Source organism: Trematomus bernacchii, unplaced genomic scaffold, assembly GCF_902827165.1.
Source record: "Trematomus bernacchii unplaced genomic scaffold, fTreBer1.1, whole genome shotgun sequence".
NCBI classification, from domain to species: Eukaryota; Metazoa; Chordata; class Actinopteri; order Perciformes; family Nototheniidae; genus Trematomus; species Trematomus bernacchii.
In genome coordinates this window covers 14,075,221-14,094,157 of record NW_022987973.1, presented here as the reverse complement: position 1 = coordinate 14,094,157, position 18,937 = coordinate 14,075,221, and the positions used below count along the sequence as shown (strand labels likewise).

At 39.6% G+C, this 18,937-nt stretch overlaps 1 protein-coding gene across 3 annotated transcripts; it reads left to right on the top strand.

Moving 5' to 3' along the window:
• The first annotated feature begins 1,979 nt into the window (after positions 1 to 1,979).
• rbms1a (RNA binding motif, single stranded interacting protein 1a) lies at positions 1,980 to 15,681 on the top strand. 3 transcript variants are annotated; one of them, XM_034116868.1, is made up of 14 exons: positions 1,980 to 2,321; positions 4,324 to 4,484; positions 5,946 to 6,004; positions 7,134 to 7,225; positions 8,312 to 8,469; positions 9,036 to 9,115; positions 9,231 to 9,331; positions 9,765 to 9,814; positions 9,912 to 10,002; positions 11,113 to 11,160; positions 11,951 to 12,052; positions 13,060 to 13,128; positions 13,417 to 13,511; positions 13,822 to 15,681. In XM_034116868.1, the coding sequence occupies exons 1-13, from the start codon at positions 2,271 to 2,273 to the stop codon at positions 13,483 to 13,485; spliced, it is 1,131 nt and encodes a 376-aa protein (XP_033972759.1). In that variant the 5' UTR covers positions 1,980 to 2,270; the 3' UTR covers positions 13,486 to 13,511; positions 13,822 to 15,681. The 3 variants fall into 3 exon arrangements, with proteins under 3 accessions (XP_033972759.1, XP_033972758.1, XP_033972760.1); XM_034116867.1 differs by having other exon boundaries at positions 1,981 to 2,321; positions 13,417 to 13,491; XM_034116869.1 differs by having other exon boundaries at positions 1,982 to 2,321; positions 4,342 to 4,484; positions 13,417 to 13,491.
• The last annotated feature ends 3,256 nt before the right edge of the window (positions 15,682 to 18,937 follow it).

Below are 18,937 nucleotides of genomic sequence, written 5' to 3'. Positions count from 1 at the left end.
ACCTGATGTACTTATATGATTCTGTTTTCTTCAAGTTTGTATCTTCTTGGTCGAATGCACTTATTCGTCGCTTTGGATAAAAGCGTCAGCTAAATGCAATGTAATGTAATAGATTCTGTTGACTGCTCAATAATATTTTTTGTAAAATGTAAGGTCTAAATATTGTTTTAAATTGTCCACAAAGAATACATTTCTGATGGAGATTTACCATGTCCTCATATGACTCCATATTCAACCTCGATACATGCTGTACCAACTGAAATGTATCTGTGGCATTGAGTATTAAAAACTGTACAGAAAGTTGGTAAGCAGGTGTGTGGCGCAGTGGATAGAGCGTTGGTGTTTGGATCAAGGGAGCACAGGTTCAAACCCCACTGCAGTCAGCATCTCATTGTGTCCCTGGGCAAGACACTTCACCCCAAATTGTTCCTGTGGGGATTGCCCACAGTATTGAGTATGTAAGTCGCTTTGGATAAAAGTGTCTAACAAGTAACGTGTAATGTATCACTTCACATTTTTGATCATAAAATATGTCATACTTTACATTATGTTCATATTAGGGTCTTAATTCAAGTATCAATGAGGCTGCTGTTTGACACAATAACAAAACAACGGTTGAAACATTGTATTGTTATAAGATCCATGATCAAACTTATTGTGTTTTTTACATTTTTTTATAGATTGTTATTGTATTCAAGTTTTCAAATGTATGTTTATCATGTCTTGAAGAGACACTAAACATCTCTTTATCCCGAGAGAGAAAAAGATGATGATCTTAGTGTCTTCCAGTGCTCGCCCTGGCTCAACCTATCATAAGAATTACGAAGCAAAATACCTAAAAACACAAACTTGCACACAGGCTGTGAATAAAGAAAAGAGCTGGTTTGATTGATTCCATTGAGGGGGTTGGCCTGCTCTAATGAAGGGGGCTGTTCCTCCATCTGGGTGCAACAACTAAAAGCTTTTTGTAAGCCCGTGTCTGATGAACTGAAATAGGTCTTAGAGGTCAAACATGGGAGATCAGAAATGTAGAAAGATGGTTAGCATATGTTAAACCATCGACAGCAAACCCCTACTAATAAGCAACATTCGACCAGAAGCTTTAAAGCTTTAGTTCCTGTTTTTGTTCATCAGTAAGCGCTGTGAGTTATTTGTGTTTGCAAAAATGCTTAGTTTACACTTTATCAAACTGCATATACAGTAAGCAAATCAATCTTGTGAATGCACTCAAAAGTGAAAAATATCAATGCCTCTTTTGATTGATATATTCGCCAATGAGTCAATATGTTTCTACTTCACCATTAAAACCTTTTGTCACATGATCTGATGATAGTAGTATGTAGAGCATATATAGGCCAGTATGTCTAAGAGAACTCGTTTTATTTTAAGTTAAAAAGGCATGTTATCTTTAAATCTGTGTCCTTTATTCTTCCCCAGTTATTCACTCTATCCCATAGTTGGGATTATATAGGCAGAGTGTGACCTCCAGCTCAGGCCAGTCCCTGCTTATATTTCATTGCATCCTGATTCTCTGACATGTAGTGTGTTGGATGGGGGGAAGGGTAGGAAGAGGAAGAGGGTGTGTGTGTGTGTGTGTGTGTGTGTGTGTGTGTGTGTGTGTGTGTGTGTGTGTGTGTGTGTGTGTGTGTGTGTGTGTGTGTGTGTGTGTGTGTGTGTATGTGTATGTGTGTGAGTGTGTGTGCGTGTGTGTGTGGTTGGAGGAGGAGGGGGTGAAGAATGCTTGGTATGTGCGGACGACAACAACATGAAAGGCGACGAGTGTTCGGCCCAACTGATTGTGAGCCTCCAAATCAAACGTTAAAACACTTTGAATGCGATTATAAAAAAAGCCCCATACACCAGACGTCTATACGTGCCTTTGTTACATAAAACAAACCGCTAGTGCTAGTTTGTAAGAGGCGGCCACGCAGTTTTTTTGATGTGGAACACCCTGCAGAGGCGGAGATGGTTTGGTCTGTAGTAGGTGGGACTGCCGAGCGGTCTGCAGCAGGACGTCGTAGATCAATGAACCGGACCGAAGGCTTGGTCCATCGCCTGGTGTGCATCTGACTGTATAGATGTGTCAGTATACCTATGCAGGACCAAGGCTTTATTTTTTACTCTTAAGCAGCCCTTTCAGTATGCGGATGTTTTAAAACCGACTGGCTATTTCACAGGCTTCGTACACGGCTCGGATTCCGTCTCTAGTGGCTGCTCGTTGCGATTTTCTTATTGGGAAATTAAAAAATATCCCATCTGTAACCTCCAGGATGATCTTTGCAAACACAGGCAACCCGCTGAAGGCAGCCCCTCGCAAACAGGTAGGCCACAAACACACACGTCGGTTTATTCTATTATAATTATTTGTATGTATTTTATTTCTTCCTCCCAACCCCCCTACACTCTCCCCCTACTCGAGAGGCAGCATTTGAATGTACAGACTGATATAGATGACATTGGAAATCCTTTATGGCTTTCATATAGCACAAATGCGGGTACATCTCGTAATTTTTGTTCTAAATTAATTAAATTATATAGGGAAAAAAATATAGACATGTCAAACGGGAAGCTGATCCTCTGATAGGCTGAACGGAGAGATAAAACCAGCTGCTGACCCCATCCATAGCTCTACAACCGATACTTTCATTATTGTGTCCATATAACCTTGTTTGCCCAGTCACTCACCCCCTCTGGTCAATATGCATGACGGTTATTGTAGTCCATTTTATAGATTAATGCATTCTGGGTGAATCCAATGAGAGAGGGAGAGTGTAATGTAATGTATGTCAATCTGCTGGGGTCAACTGTGCTGCCTGCATTGTCGTTTTGACCTCTCAGGTGAACCAAAAGGTAATTCAGGGTTGTGGCCCTTTGCTTTCCCATCACATCCTCGATATTCAGATGGAAGATGGGAAAAGAAAGCAAGCAGGCACAGAGGTGGGAAGCAGCTGCTATTCCCACCTCTGATGGTGGTAATGTGAGCCTTGTTTCAGCTGAATTGGATGGAGCCTGCAGCCTTTATGAGATCCCAAATATCAGCTGAAACTGAAATATTTATTCATCAGAAGGCACAGTATATGACTTTGAGGGCAGTAATCTGAAACCAGCCACATATGAAACCCTGCAGGGAAGCGGTGAATGAGTTTTAAGTGTAGGCGTAATGCAGGTTTAGTCTGCTATAAGGTGTGATGATGCCTCGGTGAAATGTACCACTGTAGCTGCCCTCTAATGGAGTAGGCGTACTGTCTCTGAGGACTGATGTGAACCTTTGATGGTCTCAAACACAGTTAGTATTGTAATTGCACACCAAGAAAAATGTAAGGCCTCTGCTTGGAGACACAACAGGCCGATGGTTACTGCCACAGCGATCAATATTTCATCTATAAAATAAGCTGCCGTGAACATTTATCCATCAAATGACCGTGGAAGGATATCTCAGTGATTCCTGTTGGCATGGCTAGTTGTATCCATCCCTGGCTTTGGCTCTTGGAGTGGATTGTCCTTTGGTTATGGACAGATGGTGCGATTCTGCCATGCTTTGTCTTTGATCTGATCTGGAGTGGGTTTGGGGTGGCTGGGAGCTATTTTAATGAATGAGTAAGGGGAAGGAAATGCTTTGCATGATTTGGCTCACAAGTATGAAGAAAACTGTATGCTTGTGATAAACACTATTGCAGGATGTACGACGTGAACGCAGATGTAATCACTTTGTGATTCACAAAGGCCCACATACAAGATTAGGTATTTGTTATATGCTATGGTTTACTACCTTTTTACACCATCCTTGAGCTTAAAAGTCAAACTCTCCTACCACTCAAACACCGACAAAATAAGTATTCAGACGCTTTAGAATTATTCTCATCACAGTAAAAGAGAAATTATAACATTATATTATTTGACCCATAGGTCTGCTGCTAATCTCAGGTATCAATACATGACTGTAGTTAATTATTATAGCACTGCCTTCTATTTTAAGCTCAGCATGTGTTTTTTGTTATAAACATACAAAATGATTATGTGTATTTCACATTTCTCACCGAAATAAATAGAAATAGAAATATTAAGTACAGTACTTTGAAATGTCACTGGCCCATTACAATGGAGGACATTAGCTGTCTTGGCTAATATGGGGAACAGTTTGTATTATCTTAACAATATTACAAGGGATGACCTTTAATGCAGCATGATAATAAAATAACAATGTCAGGTCATGCCCTCTGTGTTTCTGCATTTTTTGTTTCACTCAGATGATGAGATGTTCTTGTGATCACTGTTGACCTGAGTTTAAATTAGATTATCTAGCTCCCATACCCTTCCTAACAGTGGGTTTCCTGTGTGCAGTCCTACCCCATGACTCCGTCCAGTCCCAGCAGCAGCAGCAACAGCAGCAGCACAGGCCTGGAGCAGCTCAGCAAAACCAACCTGTACATCCGCGGCCTGCCTCCCGCCACTACAGACCTGGACCTGGTCAAACTCTGTCACCAGTGAGTACACAAGCATGGACAGTATAAGCGTAACCAGTATGCTAATGTGTGTGCACACCAGTGTTTTGTCATTGATATTCTAGTTCGCTGAAGAGTCAAAGTGTGCTGAAGATATCACATACCAATGTCATTCATGCCTGAATTGATTATGGTCTCTTACAGGACCATAATATGTACCAAAATACAGTCTGTAAAACTGGCTGTGAAATTCATGTTGCAAATTCAAGTCAATGAAACTATTAGGTAATAATAATTAAATATATATATTATTAATATTTCACTGGCTGTGAAATTGAAGTTGCAAATTCAAGTAAATTAACTATTAGGTAATAATAATATATATATATATATATATATACATATATATTATTTGAAGGAATGTTTCATGTGCTGGAAATATGCTAAATATGGCCAGTTAAAAAAAAAAGAACATTCATCTGGGTTGCAACAAGGTTTGGTTAATCCCAACAAATGTCTCCTCGGATGTTTTTCTTTCTGATAGGTTTCATTATTCTTAAGAAGAAACTCATGGGAACATGTTCAGAATCAAAAGAAATATTTAAAATGTAAAAGACCATAGCTAAATAGACTAAATTGACATTTGACAATAAAATACAGTCTGCTGTTTTAGTGCCTCATTGTTGGCATTAAAAAAGAAATGTTAGTAAACCATAATGTATTCTGACACATAAAATGTTCCCATCACCATACCCCTTTAAACAGACACATGGACAATTCTTAGTTCAACCGTGGTATGTGAAGCAGACTAAAATGATTGTTTAAAAAAAAAAAAAAAAAAGGCAAGTCATTGAACATGTCCGATACCTGATACCATAGGCTTCATTGTGAGTGGTTAGTGTGGTGGATGCCGTAATTAGTGGAGTTTTGTCTCCTCTTTCCCTCTGAATCACAAGCATATGGAGCGAGGCATTCACCCATGTAACCAGCAGCAGCAGCAGCTGTTTGTGTCCTGTTTGCTTGTGTTTTGTTCATCTTCCCAATGGTGTTTGCCAGCACAAAGCAGAAATGAAAGTGCTTTTCATAGCAACAAGGTCTGAATGGTGATGTAAGCTAGGCATTCAGTGTGTATGTTGTGTGTGCTCGCAGCCCGTGTCACAGTTCAACCTTAGTGTAAAGTCAAAGATAAAGCAAAACCTGAAACATTCGTTTTGCTTGATTTTAGGAAACATGAAGGAGAGCGGTGATGTTCAGTATGTGCCTCTGAAATACGACCACATTTTGTAATTGAATCAATATTTCCTTTTCTGCTTGTGTTGTATTCTATTTTTGATTTTATTAAACTGTAATGTCCTGTAGATATGTATAGAGAGACACTTGATATTACCAATACACAATAAGAAGTCCAGGCGGTTATGAAACATTCTAAATATCACCAGTCTCACCTATATATATTTCTGAAGATAATTGTTTAAAGTAACCTGCATGTTGATGTGTGCACAGGTATGGCAAGATTCAGTCAGCAAAGGCAATCCTGGACAAGACAACCAACAAATGTAAAGGTCAGTAAGGATACTACCACTCCTCATCACTTATCCGGGCTGCAGATTTAGAAAATAAATAAATGTAGCAATATAACTTCAGTCCTCAGTCCTCTAAATCTCCAATGCATGTTCAAGAGTATCACACCAGGGACTGTCGAACTACCTTTTGATGCTATTTACTTATGTCAGCACACTTGTAAACCATATAAAAATACCACAAGATTTTAGATTTGAGAATGAATTTCCAAACCTTCTATGCAGCTCATGGTTTTCATTTTTCTCCATAGTGTACGAATATTATTTTGAGGCAATTTGATACTTTGCCTGTGCTGGGTAATTCACCATTGTCAACATGAATTGTGAAGGTGTCTGCTTTTATTTATAAAAAACATTAAAAGCATTATATATTTGCCAAACTGGTTGTGTTGTTGCATGACATCACTGCTGAAAGTGTAGCTTGATTCGCAAAGGTTTCAATACAATGCAACGAAAGCAGATTATGATGGATTAACTAACTCAAGCAGATTTACAGTCTCTACACACAGATTTTCACACTTAAAGAAATGAATTGAAACCAGTGAGGTACTGGGTGATAGGAAAACACATAAAGACATCAGAAACATCATGGTAGGCTTTGGAAAATTAAAAGAACGCAACGTACGTGTTCTTAAGTCATACATCTGGTTAAACATTGGTGCCGGTTTGGTTCTTAAAGGAATAGTTTGACTTACTGATGGAAGTCGCTGTGCATAGCAAAGGGAAATGTACAGATTAAACACAACAATATATAAAATGTTAATTAGTGAGCTTTATAGTTGCTCTTAGACAGATACAAGAGTTGTATCAATCTTTTTATATAACTCTTGGGAATATATTAAATAATTACTGAAAATGATTAACTATTTTTCAAAAATGTTTAAGAAATCACTCTGAGAGATTCCGTTTTTTATGTTTAATAGGAGACATTAAGATAACAATTCTGACGTGACTGAACATTTTAAATATATGTTCTATATATTTACACTACTTAACAATAAATATGAATAAATATGATCTATCACTCGGTAATAGTGACACATTACAACATGAATAAAAGATGGTGCTTTTTTCATTTATGTTAATACTACCATCCTTCTTCCGACTACAGGTTACGGCTTTGTGGACTTTGACAGCCCGGGGGCTGCTTTAAAGGCAGTCCATGCTCTGAAGACCAGCGGCATACAGGCCCAGATGGCCAAGGTGAGTTGGGTGTGTGTGTGTGTGTATGTGCTTCTTTAATTCACGCATGTGTTTGTTAGAGTCTGACATTAGACTGGTCACGTGACCTCAGCTGACAAGCTGTTCTTCCCGTGACCCCATTTACTTTCACTGTAGAAACCAGATGTCACATCCCTCCCTGCCAAATAACCTGTCAGTCAGTGTGACACATTACACACAGGACCACAAGCCCACACACTAACACACCCTCCTGCTTAGGCTTAGCTGTAGAGAGTGTAGAGATCTTTTTACCAGTATTATTACTATGTCACTGAGTGTTAACAATTATCGTTCATGCATACTGATGTAGGCATTTCTGCAGCGAAGCACTGTAGCAACAGTACTGCTGCTGTAAGCCATTCTTGATCCTCTGTGACTAATTCAAAGTAACCAGTTTTTCATCCAAAATATCTTTAGATCCCAAACAGGGTTTTTCTGCATCACATGTGTGATTTATGTCATAGTGGAGAGCAGTGGAAATTGAATCAGTTAATTTCCTTCAGTCCCTTTCCCAGCCAGGCCTGTGTGGTTGTGCTTAAACTCATGGTTGAGAGTTCATTGATGAAAGGTGCTCTCGGGGGACCTGCATCTCGCTGCTTTGTTCGGAACAAACACGCAGAGCACAGTTTGTGTGTTGTGGTAGCTAGGCTACGCTGCTCTCCTGCTGTTTCTAGGGAAGACCGTAGAGGCGCTGAGCTGCTGCTCAGCTCAGATGAAGTGTGTATCTGTGGGTGGGTGTGGGTGCGTGTGCACACAGGAGAGCTCATTAATGTTTGTTCAAAGTAATGTCTTCTTCTGACCCTTAAACCTAAATAACAAACCATGTTCCATACAGACACATTTCTAAGCAGAAAATAAACATCCATCAGTATTTAATGTGTCAATGAGGAAATAGAGCACAACCACCATAATTTCTAGTTTATTAGCATATATATTTATTGCAAATGAGCCTCCTTCATGAGTAATTATTTTTGTATTTCAGCATGCTCTCTCTCAGGTCAAATGCGGAATATACTATAAAACACATTTAATGAACGTCTTATTTTCCATCTTCTTTTCTGTGAGCAGCAACAGGAGCAGGACCCCACTAATCTGTACATTTCCAACCTGCCTCTCTCTGTGGACGAGAAAGAGTTGGAGAACATGCTGCAGCCCTTCGGCCAGGTAGTCTCCACACGGATCCTCCGAGACTACAGCGGCAACAGCCGAGGCGTGGGCTTTGCCAGGTCAGTCACAGAAATATTAAATCAGTTGTAGAAAAAATCGTTCAGCTTGATTATAAACTTGTGATGATGATTGCATTAAGTGCCGCAATGGCTCCATGTGGCTACTGTTCATGCACTTAAGCATGACAGTCAAACGTATTACTGTATAAGCTGTTCTGGAAGTCGGCCCTGTTGACTGTAGGACTGTTTTTACACTGCTGTCAGTGAGTTAATAATAGCAAACAGTGTACATATTAATACACATGAAGGTTGTGTTTGTATTGACGTTTCTGTTGACGTCATTCTCTCACAGCATCTTACATTTCAATGCAAATGAAAAATGTGCTACTGTTTTTACAAGTAAATAATATTACCTCCTGTCCCAATTCATATACACACAGCCATTTGTGAATCTTCGTCTACCATGGTTTGTCATTCATAATTGAATGAGAAATGGCATTAAATGAGGAGGAACAATTATTCTCAAACTATCCCATTTTGTGTCACTCCTCACAATAGAAATTCCCAGTAGATCGTCCCCGTGTGATTTTGTGATGATTCATTGCTTTATATTTCTCCACTGTCAGGATGGACACCACAGAGCAGTGTAATGCCGTCATCGCCCACTTCAATGGAAAGTTTATCAAGATCGCTTCTGGAGCTATGGGTAGGAAAGAATTTCACGTTTCTGTTCACTCTTGCTCAGATGAAAACTGCGCAGGTGCTGGTGATGGATTTCTGAGTGACGGTTAATTTGTTGTTTTTTCGTGCTTTGCCCCCAGCTCCCTCTCAGCCCTTGCTGTGTAAGTTTGCAGACAGTCAGAGGAAGAAACATGCGCACAGCGGGTTTATTCCCAATGGACAGACAGGAGATCTCAGACTAGTATGTATCTGCTTTAATACTTTTTTGTTTTTATTGTTGTATTTTTTATTATATGCAAGTCTTTTTACAATCAAATCTTATCCCCTTAGTTGTCTACTACAGAATAAATAAAGTCACTGGATACACGTGAAAAAATAGCGGCAAAAATAGTAAATCTTTTCCAGGATTCATTGTGAAAAATGTCAAGATAGTGATAACAGTTATGGTGTTTTTACATCTGTACACCAAATTATGAGCAATTTCCTCGGAGTTGTACAGTACAAAAAAAAATGATAAATGATAAATCAAAAGGCATATTTTCTTAACTTGCTCCCATTTAAACCCATTATAACTAATAAATTGTTCAGAGGCACTGATTTGATTCGCATTTTGATAATATAGTAGTAACATACACATATGTAACTTCTAATTATTGTCTATTTCCTTACCTTAGGGTCAAATGACTCTTACCTATGACCCCTCCTCAGCAGCTATACAGAATGGGTAAGTCACATTACATGTAGCAGGTCATGGCACCATTTACCTTTTAACTAAAGAAATATTAGCTGAGCTTTAATTTGAAATACTGTGTGTTTCCCAGGTATTATCCTTCTCCATATCCAGTGAGCAACAGGATAATGGCTGTGCAGCCGGCGATGTCTCCCTACATGTCTCCAGTCTCTGCTTACCAGGTACTGCAGAAGATCCTGAATAACTGAATTGATATCCTCTTTCTCTCTTCACCTTCTCTTTGCATTTGATGTATCGGTTTATTTGTTGCTTGTGTGTGGGTTGTACAAGTGCTTTAGATATAACAATAGGTGTTAAAGCTGCCCTGGGCCACTGCAAACTGTGGCAGCTCAGATTGCCTGTGGATTTATATTCAAATCCTTTCAAAATGGAAGAGTTTGGTAAACCAGAAATAATGTAATATGACACTATGCTTTCTAGAGTAAAGTGGGCAAAATAACCTCATATTTGCAGCAGGTACATCTTCTCTGAGACACATTTTCCCTAACTTGGGATGTTGCTCAATGTTTTGTAATATTTCTTATGGACTCAATACTTTCTTTGCATCAGAAACAAGATCCTTGCTTGTAATAAATGTGCACAAGTGATGAAGCACTTTAGAATAGAGCCCTCACCAGGTGTTCTTCAGGTAAATCAACGACGTGTTTTGGACCTGTCTTCAAAGCCTTTCTGCTAGACTTTCCTGTCATGTGGAGACTTGGTATTTAGCTCTTAGTAATAAGCTCAGAGGTTCTCTTTGTGCGGTTGGAAATGCCCTTACATTTAATGAAACACCTGCAGGTTCGATCCTCGACCTGGCACCTCAAGGCCTCTGGTTCTGTGAACACTTACTGTATGAGCTGTCTTGTGTTTGAGGGAGGAGTTTTTCATACCAATCCATAACTAGTATTGAAGTCTCACAAAGGATCACCTTTTCACTTGGATAAAGGGGGAAGGTTCTCCCCTGCAGGTTCCCTTCATGCCCAGTGTGATCTCTGACAACACCAAGTAGGATGATCGAGCAGTTTAAGTTTTCGATCAAAAGCTGAACACTATTTCTGGATTTACATGGTTGATTAAGGTCCCTGAGCAGAAATGGATGGATGGATGGATACAGTATATGCTATTTGAATCAAATGTTACATTTAGAGTTATTTTTGGGGAAAAACAATGGTTATTAGGATTGTTAAGTTAGTTTGTAACATAAAAGTTTAATTCCAGACAGGTCAATAACTCTTATTTTCCATCTGTCTCTTGTTCTGCCTCTCCCTTCCTGTCTGACCCTCCATTAGGTACAGAGTCATTCTTGGGTACATCAACCATATATCATGCAACACCCGGTAAGTTAACAACGGCATTTGCCCTTTTTTTTTTTTATAGACCACCTCCTATTCTGTGTACAGGAAATGGGTGTGTGGCGCCGCTGCAGCTCTGAGCTCACAGTGTTACTTTAATCAGACCGTTCTGCTGACACAATAAAACCAACATCGTCTAAAGCTTCCCCAAATGTAGGAAAAGGCCAGAGCTGACGCCAGTTCTGGGAAATAGCCACTGTGTATTAAACGTTGTATGTGTGTTTGAGTGTGTATGGAAGAAAAATGGGAACAACTAAAAAGACATTCAGCCACCACCGCCCCCTCTCCCCCCGCCTTTCTCTGGATCCAGCAGGAAATGCCTGGAGCAGAGACAGTCTTGTGACTCTTTGACTCTTCCAACAGATGGTTTCCAGTGGAACAAGTGTCTCTGCTGATCTCCCCCCTCCCCCACTTTGTATGGACTATTCCCTAAAGGCGTCATGTTTAAAGGAATATACCACATCTGAAAACAGACTAGCGCTGGCAACGTCACCTCCTTTTACATATTTTCATCCTGTAATCCTGGAGCGTCAAATACTTCATGTTAACCTCAGAGTAATATATCGCAACAGCGTTAATGCTGCATATGTGCTGTAAAATATCTATTCAGACTAGGTTTTAAACAGTGACGTGTGTAATACTCAACACACACACTGCCTGTCATTGTTGTTGCATCCTGTGCTTGCTATTTTATCAGGTATTTCGTCAGAATGTGTCCATTTAGTGTCCAGAACCATGTGATGTGTGCTGAAGGCTCAGCTGGTTTGTATTACAGGCTGCTGTGATGTCTCCCTCTGTGGATCCCTCCATGTCACTGCACCCTTCAGCCATGATTACTCAGCAGATGGGCCAGCTGTCACTGGGAAACTCTGGAGCGGTGAGTGGAAAATCACACAGCACTAATCAAATTAAACCTGTAAAGTATAATTAAATACAAAACACTCACAGCTATTTGGGCAACATGTTGGTTTCAATTCATGCAATCTGTGTATAACAGTGACTAGACACAGACTTGTGAACATGGCTGAACAGTGGCTTATTTGAAATATTCGTAATTGGACATTTTGCATGGACTTCCCTGGATCAGTGCGGTGAAATCTTTATTTTGTATTATTCATTTATTGTATTATATTATTTTTAAATGACAGTGAAATGTTCATGACACTCAATATGGTATGTTAAATTACAAGCATATTGTCTAATTACAAACAATTACAATGTAAAGTCTTGTGTGAAGCATAATTTAACCATAAATGTAAAGTATCTTTTCACACAGTTTCTACTAAATACTTCAACATTAGTTTTATAAACCGGCAGATTTACTGATCTCTGTGTTTTATAAGTCATATAGGGGAGGTTGAAGATTAAGTCTATTTCATGATTTAAATTCTGCACCATTATCTGAATAAAATAAAATGTATATTGATATATGAAACATTTTATTTATCTTATAAGTTTGTTTGGGCTGGGCATTTATATGTGCAGGACATATTAGATAAATGCAGCCCCCTCTAAAATACTTAATGCTATATGTAAAGCAACATTTCTTCTCAATGCCTAAAAAAAGTACTGAAACGGTCCCAAACGATGGAATTCCTTTCCTTATACCTTTTTACAATTAAACTTGAAACAGATTTGCTCACACTGTCATGTAGTTGTATCCTAACCTAATTTTCTTTTATAACTTTCTTGAATCCTCACTAGGAATGTATTATCTCTATGTACATGATGATGATTTTTGTTTTTTTTAATTTCCTGTGGTTTCAGCTTTCTAATGTCTTTTCTTTTCATGTTGAGTAACACAAGATGCCCGTTTAACAAGTTTGGACGAAATGTAATACCATTTACTAATTGAGATGTATTCATTGTTTTCTTATCTTTCAGTATATGTCGGCCAACCCTGGTGTCCAGGGAGCTTACATGCCTCAGTATCCGCCCATGCAGGCAGCAGCTGTAAGTTTAATGTTTCTTTGTCTCATTCAGCTTTTCATTCAAAACACTCCCGTTTCCACCTGGTGTCCATTAAACTGTCATTAAATCTTCAAGAAAAATTGTTACAGGATATTACTCCAGCCCATGCCACTCCAATCTCATATCTTATACAATCAAATATGGGAGTCATACAGCATTGAGTTGTTTTTGTAGAGTTAGTCCTGTACAACTATCAATTATCTCAGTGCAAACACCGTGAAGACAGTTATTATCACGCTCTAAATGAGAGACGCTGTTTTTGCTTTTCAGGAAAACGGCACGCCGCAACAAGTGGATTCTTCCAACAACTCGTCTCCCTACAGTCAACTCGGCAAGTAACCACAGGTACGCTGGAGCTTCTGAATGTAAGCCAGCTGACGTTAACCCAAGCACAATGTTTGTTTCAGCAACATCACTGCCTCCTAATACCAGTTTTGGTAGCACAATATAATAAGACATCAACAGTTTAATTGACTATAAGTACCTGCTTTATTCACGTCTTTATACATTTGTTTAAAGACATGAATACCAATAATTTATGGGTTTACCATTTGTTAAAAAGTTATATAATTTATACAGGGTGCATTTGTCAGTCAATGATACCAAGATCCCACTGTTGCTGATATTAGTTTATGGTTTAATATCAATGCCTTTGCTTACTGTGTTTATTATCAGGCTAGATTGCTGCTCTGTGAGCCAGAGGGCAGGTGGGAGGTTGCCGATGACATCACCGTGGTAACAGTCACCGCCTTCTCTGATTGGACCAGATGAACTTTTTTGCACAGCCCCAATGTTTGTGGTGGAAATTGAGGACAGTGTAAATGGACTCAAACAGTTGGCTAATCACAGAAGAAGAAAAAAAAGATTTATTTTGATAAGAAACAACATGCTCTTCTTTTTCTCTTTTTCAAGGATTCTCAAACAAATGCCAGAGGACCCCCACCCCCCCCTTAACCTCCCCCTCTTCACTCCTACCCCAGTATGATGTGATATTAAACATGCATGAGATTGAGATAGTTCCCCCCCCCTCCAAAGTTTCTATGATTTTATAATTCCTTTATTTGTGATATATGAAAAACTTGCAAAACCTTGTTTGCACTGAAGTTTAAAGAATATCTATCTTGCCACAGAATAGCTCACAAAATCAATTCATGTTCAACTGCACTGACAGCTGATACAGGTGACCATTTCATTAGGAAATTAATGAATTTATTATTGGAAAAGGTGCCTTCCTTACGCCACATCAAACATTCTCTAACATTTTTTCATCAAACTTAATCAGGTGTCATATTTCTGATTGAACAAACGTGTGTGTGAAATTATGGAGATTTCCATTGAGTGTTTCGCTATCTAGTCTTCTGGTAGCAATAAAACATTGAGAGTCCCAAGGCAATACTGAGAAAAAAGCAAGGTAATTCCTTATTTTCCCTCTATCCTTTTTTAAAAAAAATCTTCAAGACGTGACTGAAAAAAAAAGAGCAGAACTTTTATGAAATTACAAGTTTTACACCCAATGGACATCTTTTAGGAGGGTTTTTTTTTTCTCTCGTGGTCAGTTTGACCAGTGATCTACCTCATGGTTCTGCCGCAGTCTGCTGGTGTTGTGGGGTTTGCAGGTAAAGCCCCGTTGTTCACCAGAGTGGACGAAGCAGAACAAAGCCACGCTCAGGAGCTGGCTATAGGACTTCTGCCCGTTTGTCTCCCACATGCAGCGTTTCTCTTCCTGAACTGCAAAGAAACATTGTGCTTTGTTTCCTCTTCGTTTGTCACTGCTTCTGTTCCCGTGTTTTTGTTCTTAACATGATGAGCGTTGTTCGGTTAGGAGGCTCCTTTATAGAGATTCAATGTAAGACAACTAGCCTACTAGCTTCTCGTTGAAATAGTTGGTTTACAATGGGCTTGAAACAAATACATGCAGGCTACGTGCATTTATTTTGTACATTCTTCTGCCTTTGCCATTCTAGAAACATCTTAGATGACTCACCGCTTTCCCTTACATTTTCTCTTTTTCATTTAAGAGTTGGTTACACTACTACTGTAAAGTTCTCCAAAAGTAATGCTGAGATATACCCAACATTTGGTATACAGCAGCAGAACAGTGTACATGCAAAACAGTTTGGATCTCAAATCTAGATAAAATTGTAAATGATATGCATTCAGGGCCAAAAGTGAAAAATAAGTGAGTGAGTTTGCTTTGCTTTTTTTTTACACTTCTATGAGACGAGAAAAATGGTAAAGCTGTATGGTCGCGGTGCTTTCCCCGATTAAATCGGGTCAGATCCCCCGATAGTACTGTAACAGTAAATGCTCACTTTTGGAAACCACAAGCAGTTACCTGTTTTTACTGCGTGAACTTTCCCATTCTGAACATTTGTTGCTGGAAAAAATGTAAAAATGAAAAAAAAAAATTGTACATGTTATCCTCATTGCTACCCCTGTCACTTTCAACTGATTCTCAAACAGTCTTCTCCTTCCTCTCTCCTTTGAAACATTGGAATAAAAACAGTGCTGAATAAAATGCTCTTCTCTTTCTCAGATGCGACTCTGTCTCTTTTATTGAAAGCTAAATAAAGCCTTCACTTTTCTATAATGCATCTCAAAATGTATTCTCCTCTTCCAGGAGCTTCCAACTTTAAATCTCTGCATCTCAAGTAATGTAATACAAAAAGATTCTCAAGAGATCAGAATTTGCTCACTCCAGAGCATTGGTAAACCTTATATTCTTTTTTTTACATGCTGATTTGTAGAAAATTGATCTTCATGTTTTAAAGGTCCCATGTCATGGCCATTTCTACTGATCATAATTCCATTGTTGAGGTATACTAAAATAGATTTATATTGTGCAATTTTCTCATACAGCATCTCTGTAAACTACTTGTATTCACTGCATTTCACTATCTGCCTTTAACGGCTCGTTGTAGCTCCAAAAGCTCCAGCCCCCACCCTCCCTGTGAGCACAGTGTGCTCTGATTGGTCGGGACGTTGTGAATCGCGCTGAGCTCCGTGGAAGTGTTGTTTCCTTGTTTAGCATACACAGCTAAGCACAGCCAAACTCATCCTGAGCACACACAAACTCACAGTCGAAGTAAAAACAATAAGTGTGGCTTGATATTGAGTAAGAAAAAGGTTGATAAACGCTGTGAGAATGGGTCTGCAGAGAGAATTTCGCCGCGATCCCAACTGTCTGTTATCAGCCTGCAGCCAGGGAGGAGAAATCAGCAGAGCTGCCTGCACTGTGTGTGTGAGGAAGTCCGTGGATTGGTCAATTTGGACCAATCAGCGGGGGCTTAACGTAACGGCTCCGCGGATTTGTCCATTTCGTTCCGGGTACGGGGTTACGTCACCCCGTCCCGGAAGAATCAAATGGACAATGGCGTATCTCCAACGAGGCGTTTTGGGGAGGTATTTTCTGTGTTAGAGTTTTACTCGCTACAGGGTGTACTTTGAGGGTTTTGACTCTGTACACCGTTTACATGCATAAAAACCTTCATAACACACAAGGGGACGGGTAATAACCGGAAAAGCATGACATGGGACCTTTAAATCATTTATGTGCCTCTTCAAACTGGAAATGAATGTACCACTTTTAAATAATCCACAATAAACAGTAAAACAAAGAGTTACTGGCTCCAACAACCTAAAATCCTCTGAGCATGTAATAAATATCAACAAGACGCCTTTAAAGTCACCGTCATGTATTTGTAATGATAAATGGGTTGTACTGATTATCTGGCAACAGAGGGCACTGTTAGGCAAAGCTGTCCAGCATATTTGAAACCAGAACTAATGTTTAAGCCTGGATATCTTTCCAATGTCTGATCTCATGTGTGCAACTTATGACGGATCAGATGAGCAACATGTGTGTGTTCATGCACCTGCCCGTCCTGCACTATTTTAGGCACACAGCCTTTGTAGTTTCACTCTCACACCGGATCTCCCGCCTTAAGCTCAGACTTAGCGCAGCTGATCCCAGAGACATAAAGGCACCATGCCCCCAACTCTGACCAGTCAAAGGGATCAAGATTAGCCATCACACCCTCTGAAACCCCCCAACACACCACCCATTCAGTCCAAACTCCAGGAATACTCATATGCAGCATACACACATGTCAATCAAATGCCTATTGTAAGGGCATCAAGCCTTTGAACATAAGATACATGCCAAGTGGAGTCCCTCGCTCTTTCCTCTCATCCGCCCTGTCTCTCTTTTAATTCTCCACAGCTGAGGGGACACATGGCACTGATCCCTTGAGAAGACCCAAGGTCAGACTGGGGGCACAGACATTAAGAGGGGAGGCCTGGTTCTGGTATCCAATATCCTTCATTTAGTGTGATACACGCTAGCAATTCAATACATGTGATGATTTCTAAAGATGTATACTTGTTTCTTTTAATACTGTGCTTTCCAAATTATTTTAAATTTTTTGTAAGATAATAACCAAAAGGGGGCTCAATGAGAAAGTAACTGCAGTTTAGCTTACACAATGGGGATGCTAGTAATTACTTTACAACTACATAACTACAGATAATTAGAAGAGCCTATTAAACACAAGCTTAGTAATAAATCCAACCATCCAACATCATTAGGATTTGCTTTATTTCATTTTAATTGTTGGACAGAAATATCATTTAGTTTTGGACTAGTGTTAAGACAGAACTAGCACTGCGGACAGATTGCTATTAAAACATTTGCCTCTGACCTGAACAGCACCTGAACTTTGCCTGATGAGAAACCACTTTGAAACTAAATATTGTCTGTCGCAATTTATTGTTTTGCTTCAATGTTGTTATCTGAGTATTGGAAAATGTATTAAACAATACTGTTTCTTGACCTAAAAATAACTCAGTGTTGATGTCAGTTTTAAACTAATCTTAAAAATGTGTATAAGTTCGGTCCATTTTCTTTGAGAAAAAAAAGCCTTTCTTTAGCTGCACGATGTTTAGTGCTAAGTAGTAAATATTGGCATGCTAAAACAAGCATGGTAAACAGGTAAACATGATACCTGCTAAACATCAACATGCTTGCGTTGTCATTGTGAGCATGTTAGCATGTGAACATGTAGCTACAGCAGAGCCACAGAATCACTAGCATGCTGTTAAATATTAGTTTTTATCGAAACCAAGGGTGTAAGGATGGAAATTGTTGCACAAATTGTAAAGCCCTCTGTGGTAATACACGTGATTAAGGGACCGTCTAATGTTCAATTATTTTATAGTGTAGGCTTATGCTCTAAGGTCTATCATGCATGTGTACACCTGCATTCCAGCCATACTTCTGTAAGAAGGAGGCTGTATCACAGCACTGGCACTCCTTCGCTTGGCTTCTTCCTCCTCCTTACTGCAGGAAGTAATTGAACTTGAACAAACATGTGTCCATACACACACACACACACATTCAAACACACACACATATTGTACACACAATCCAAACTAATCACAACCAATACTCTGAGTCAGTAGTGTTGTGCTGCAGTTCACACCTGCTTCAGCCTCTAGAGTGCAACACTATCACATCATTCAAGTTGTCTCTTAATAAAGAAGCTGGCTCCTGTGGAGGTCTCACAGCCGGCAGTTGTTACTGTCACTCATGATCATCACAGCCTCCCCCTGCACACCCACATGCACACATACACACACACAGGCACCAGCGAGTTGGAGCTTGTGAAAACACCCACACATGACCCCAGTATGCATGCACACACACTCACCCTCTTTCAGGACGCGCACACACACACAAAAGCACACATGAGCCAAGGAGCATGGGCAGCAGGGTCACCCTAGCGCCATGCTT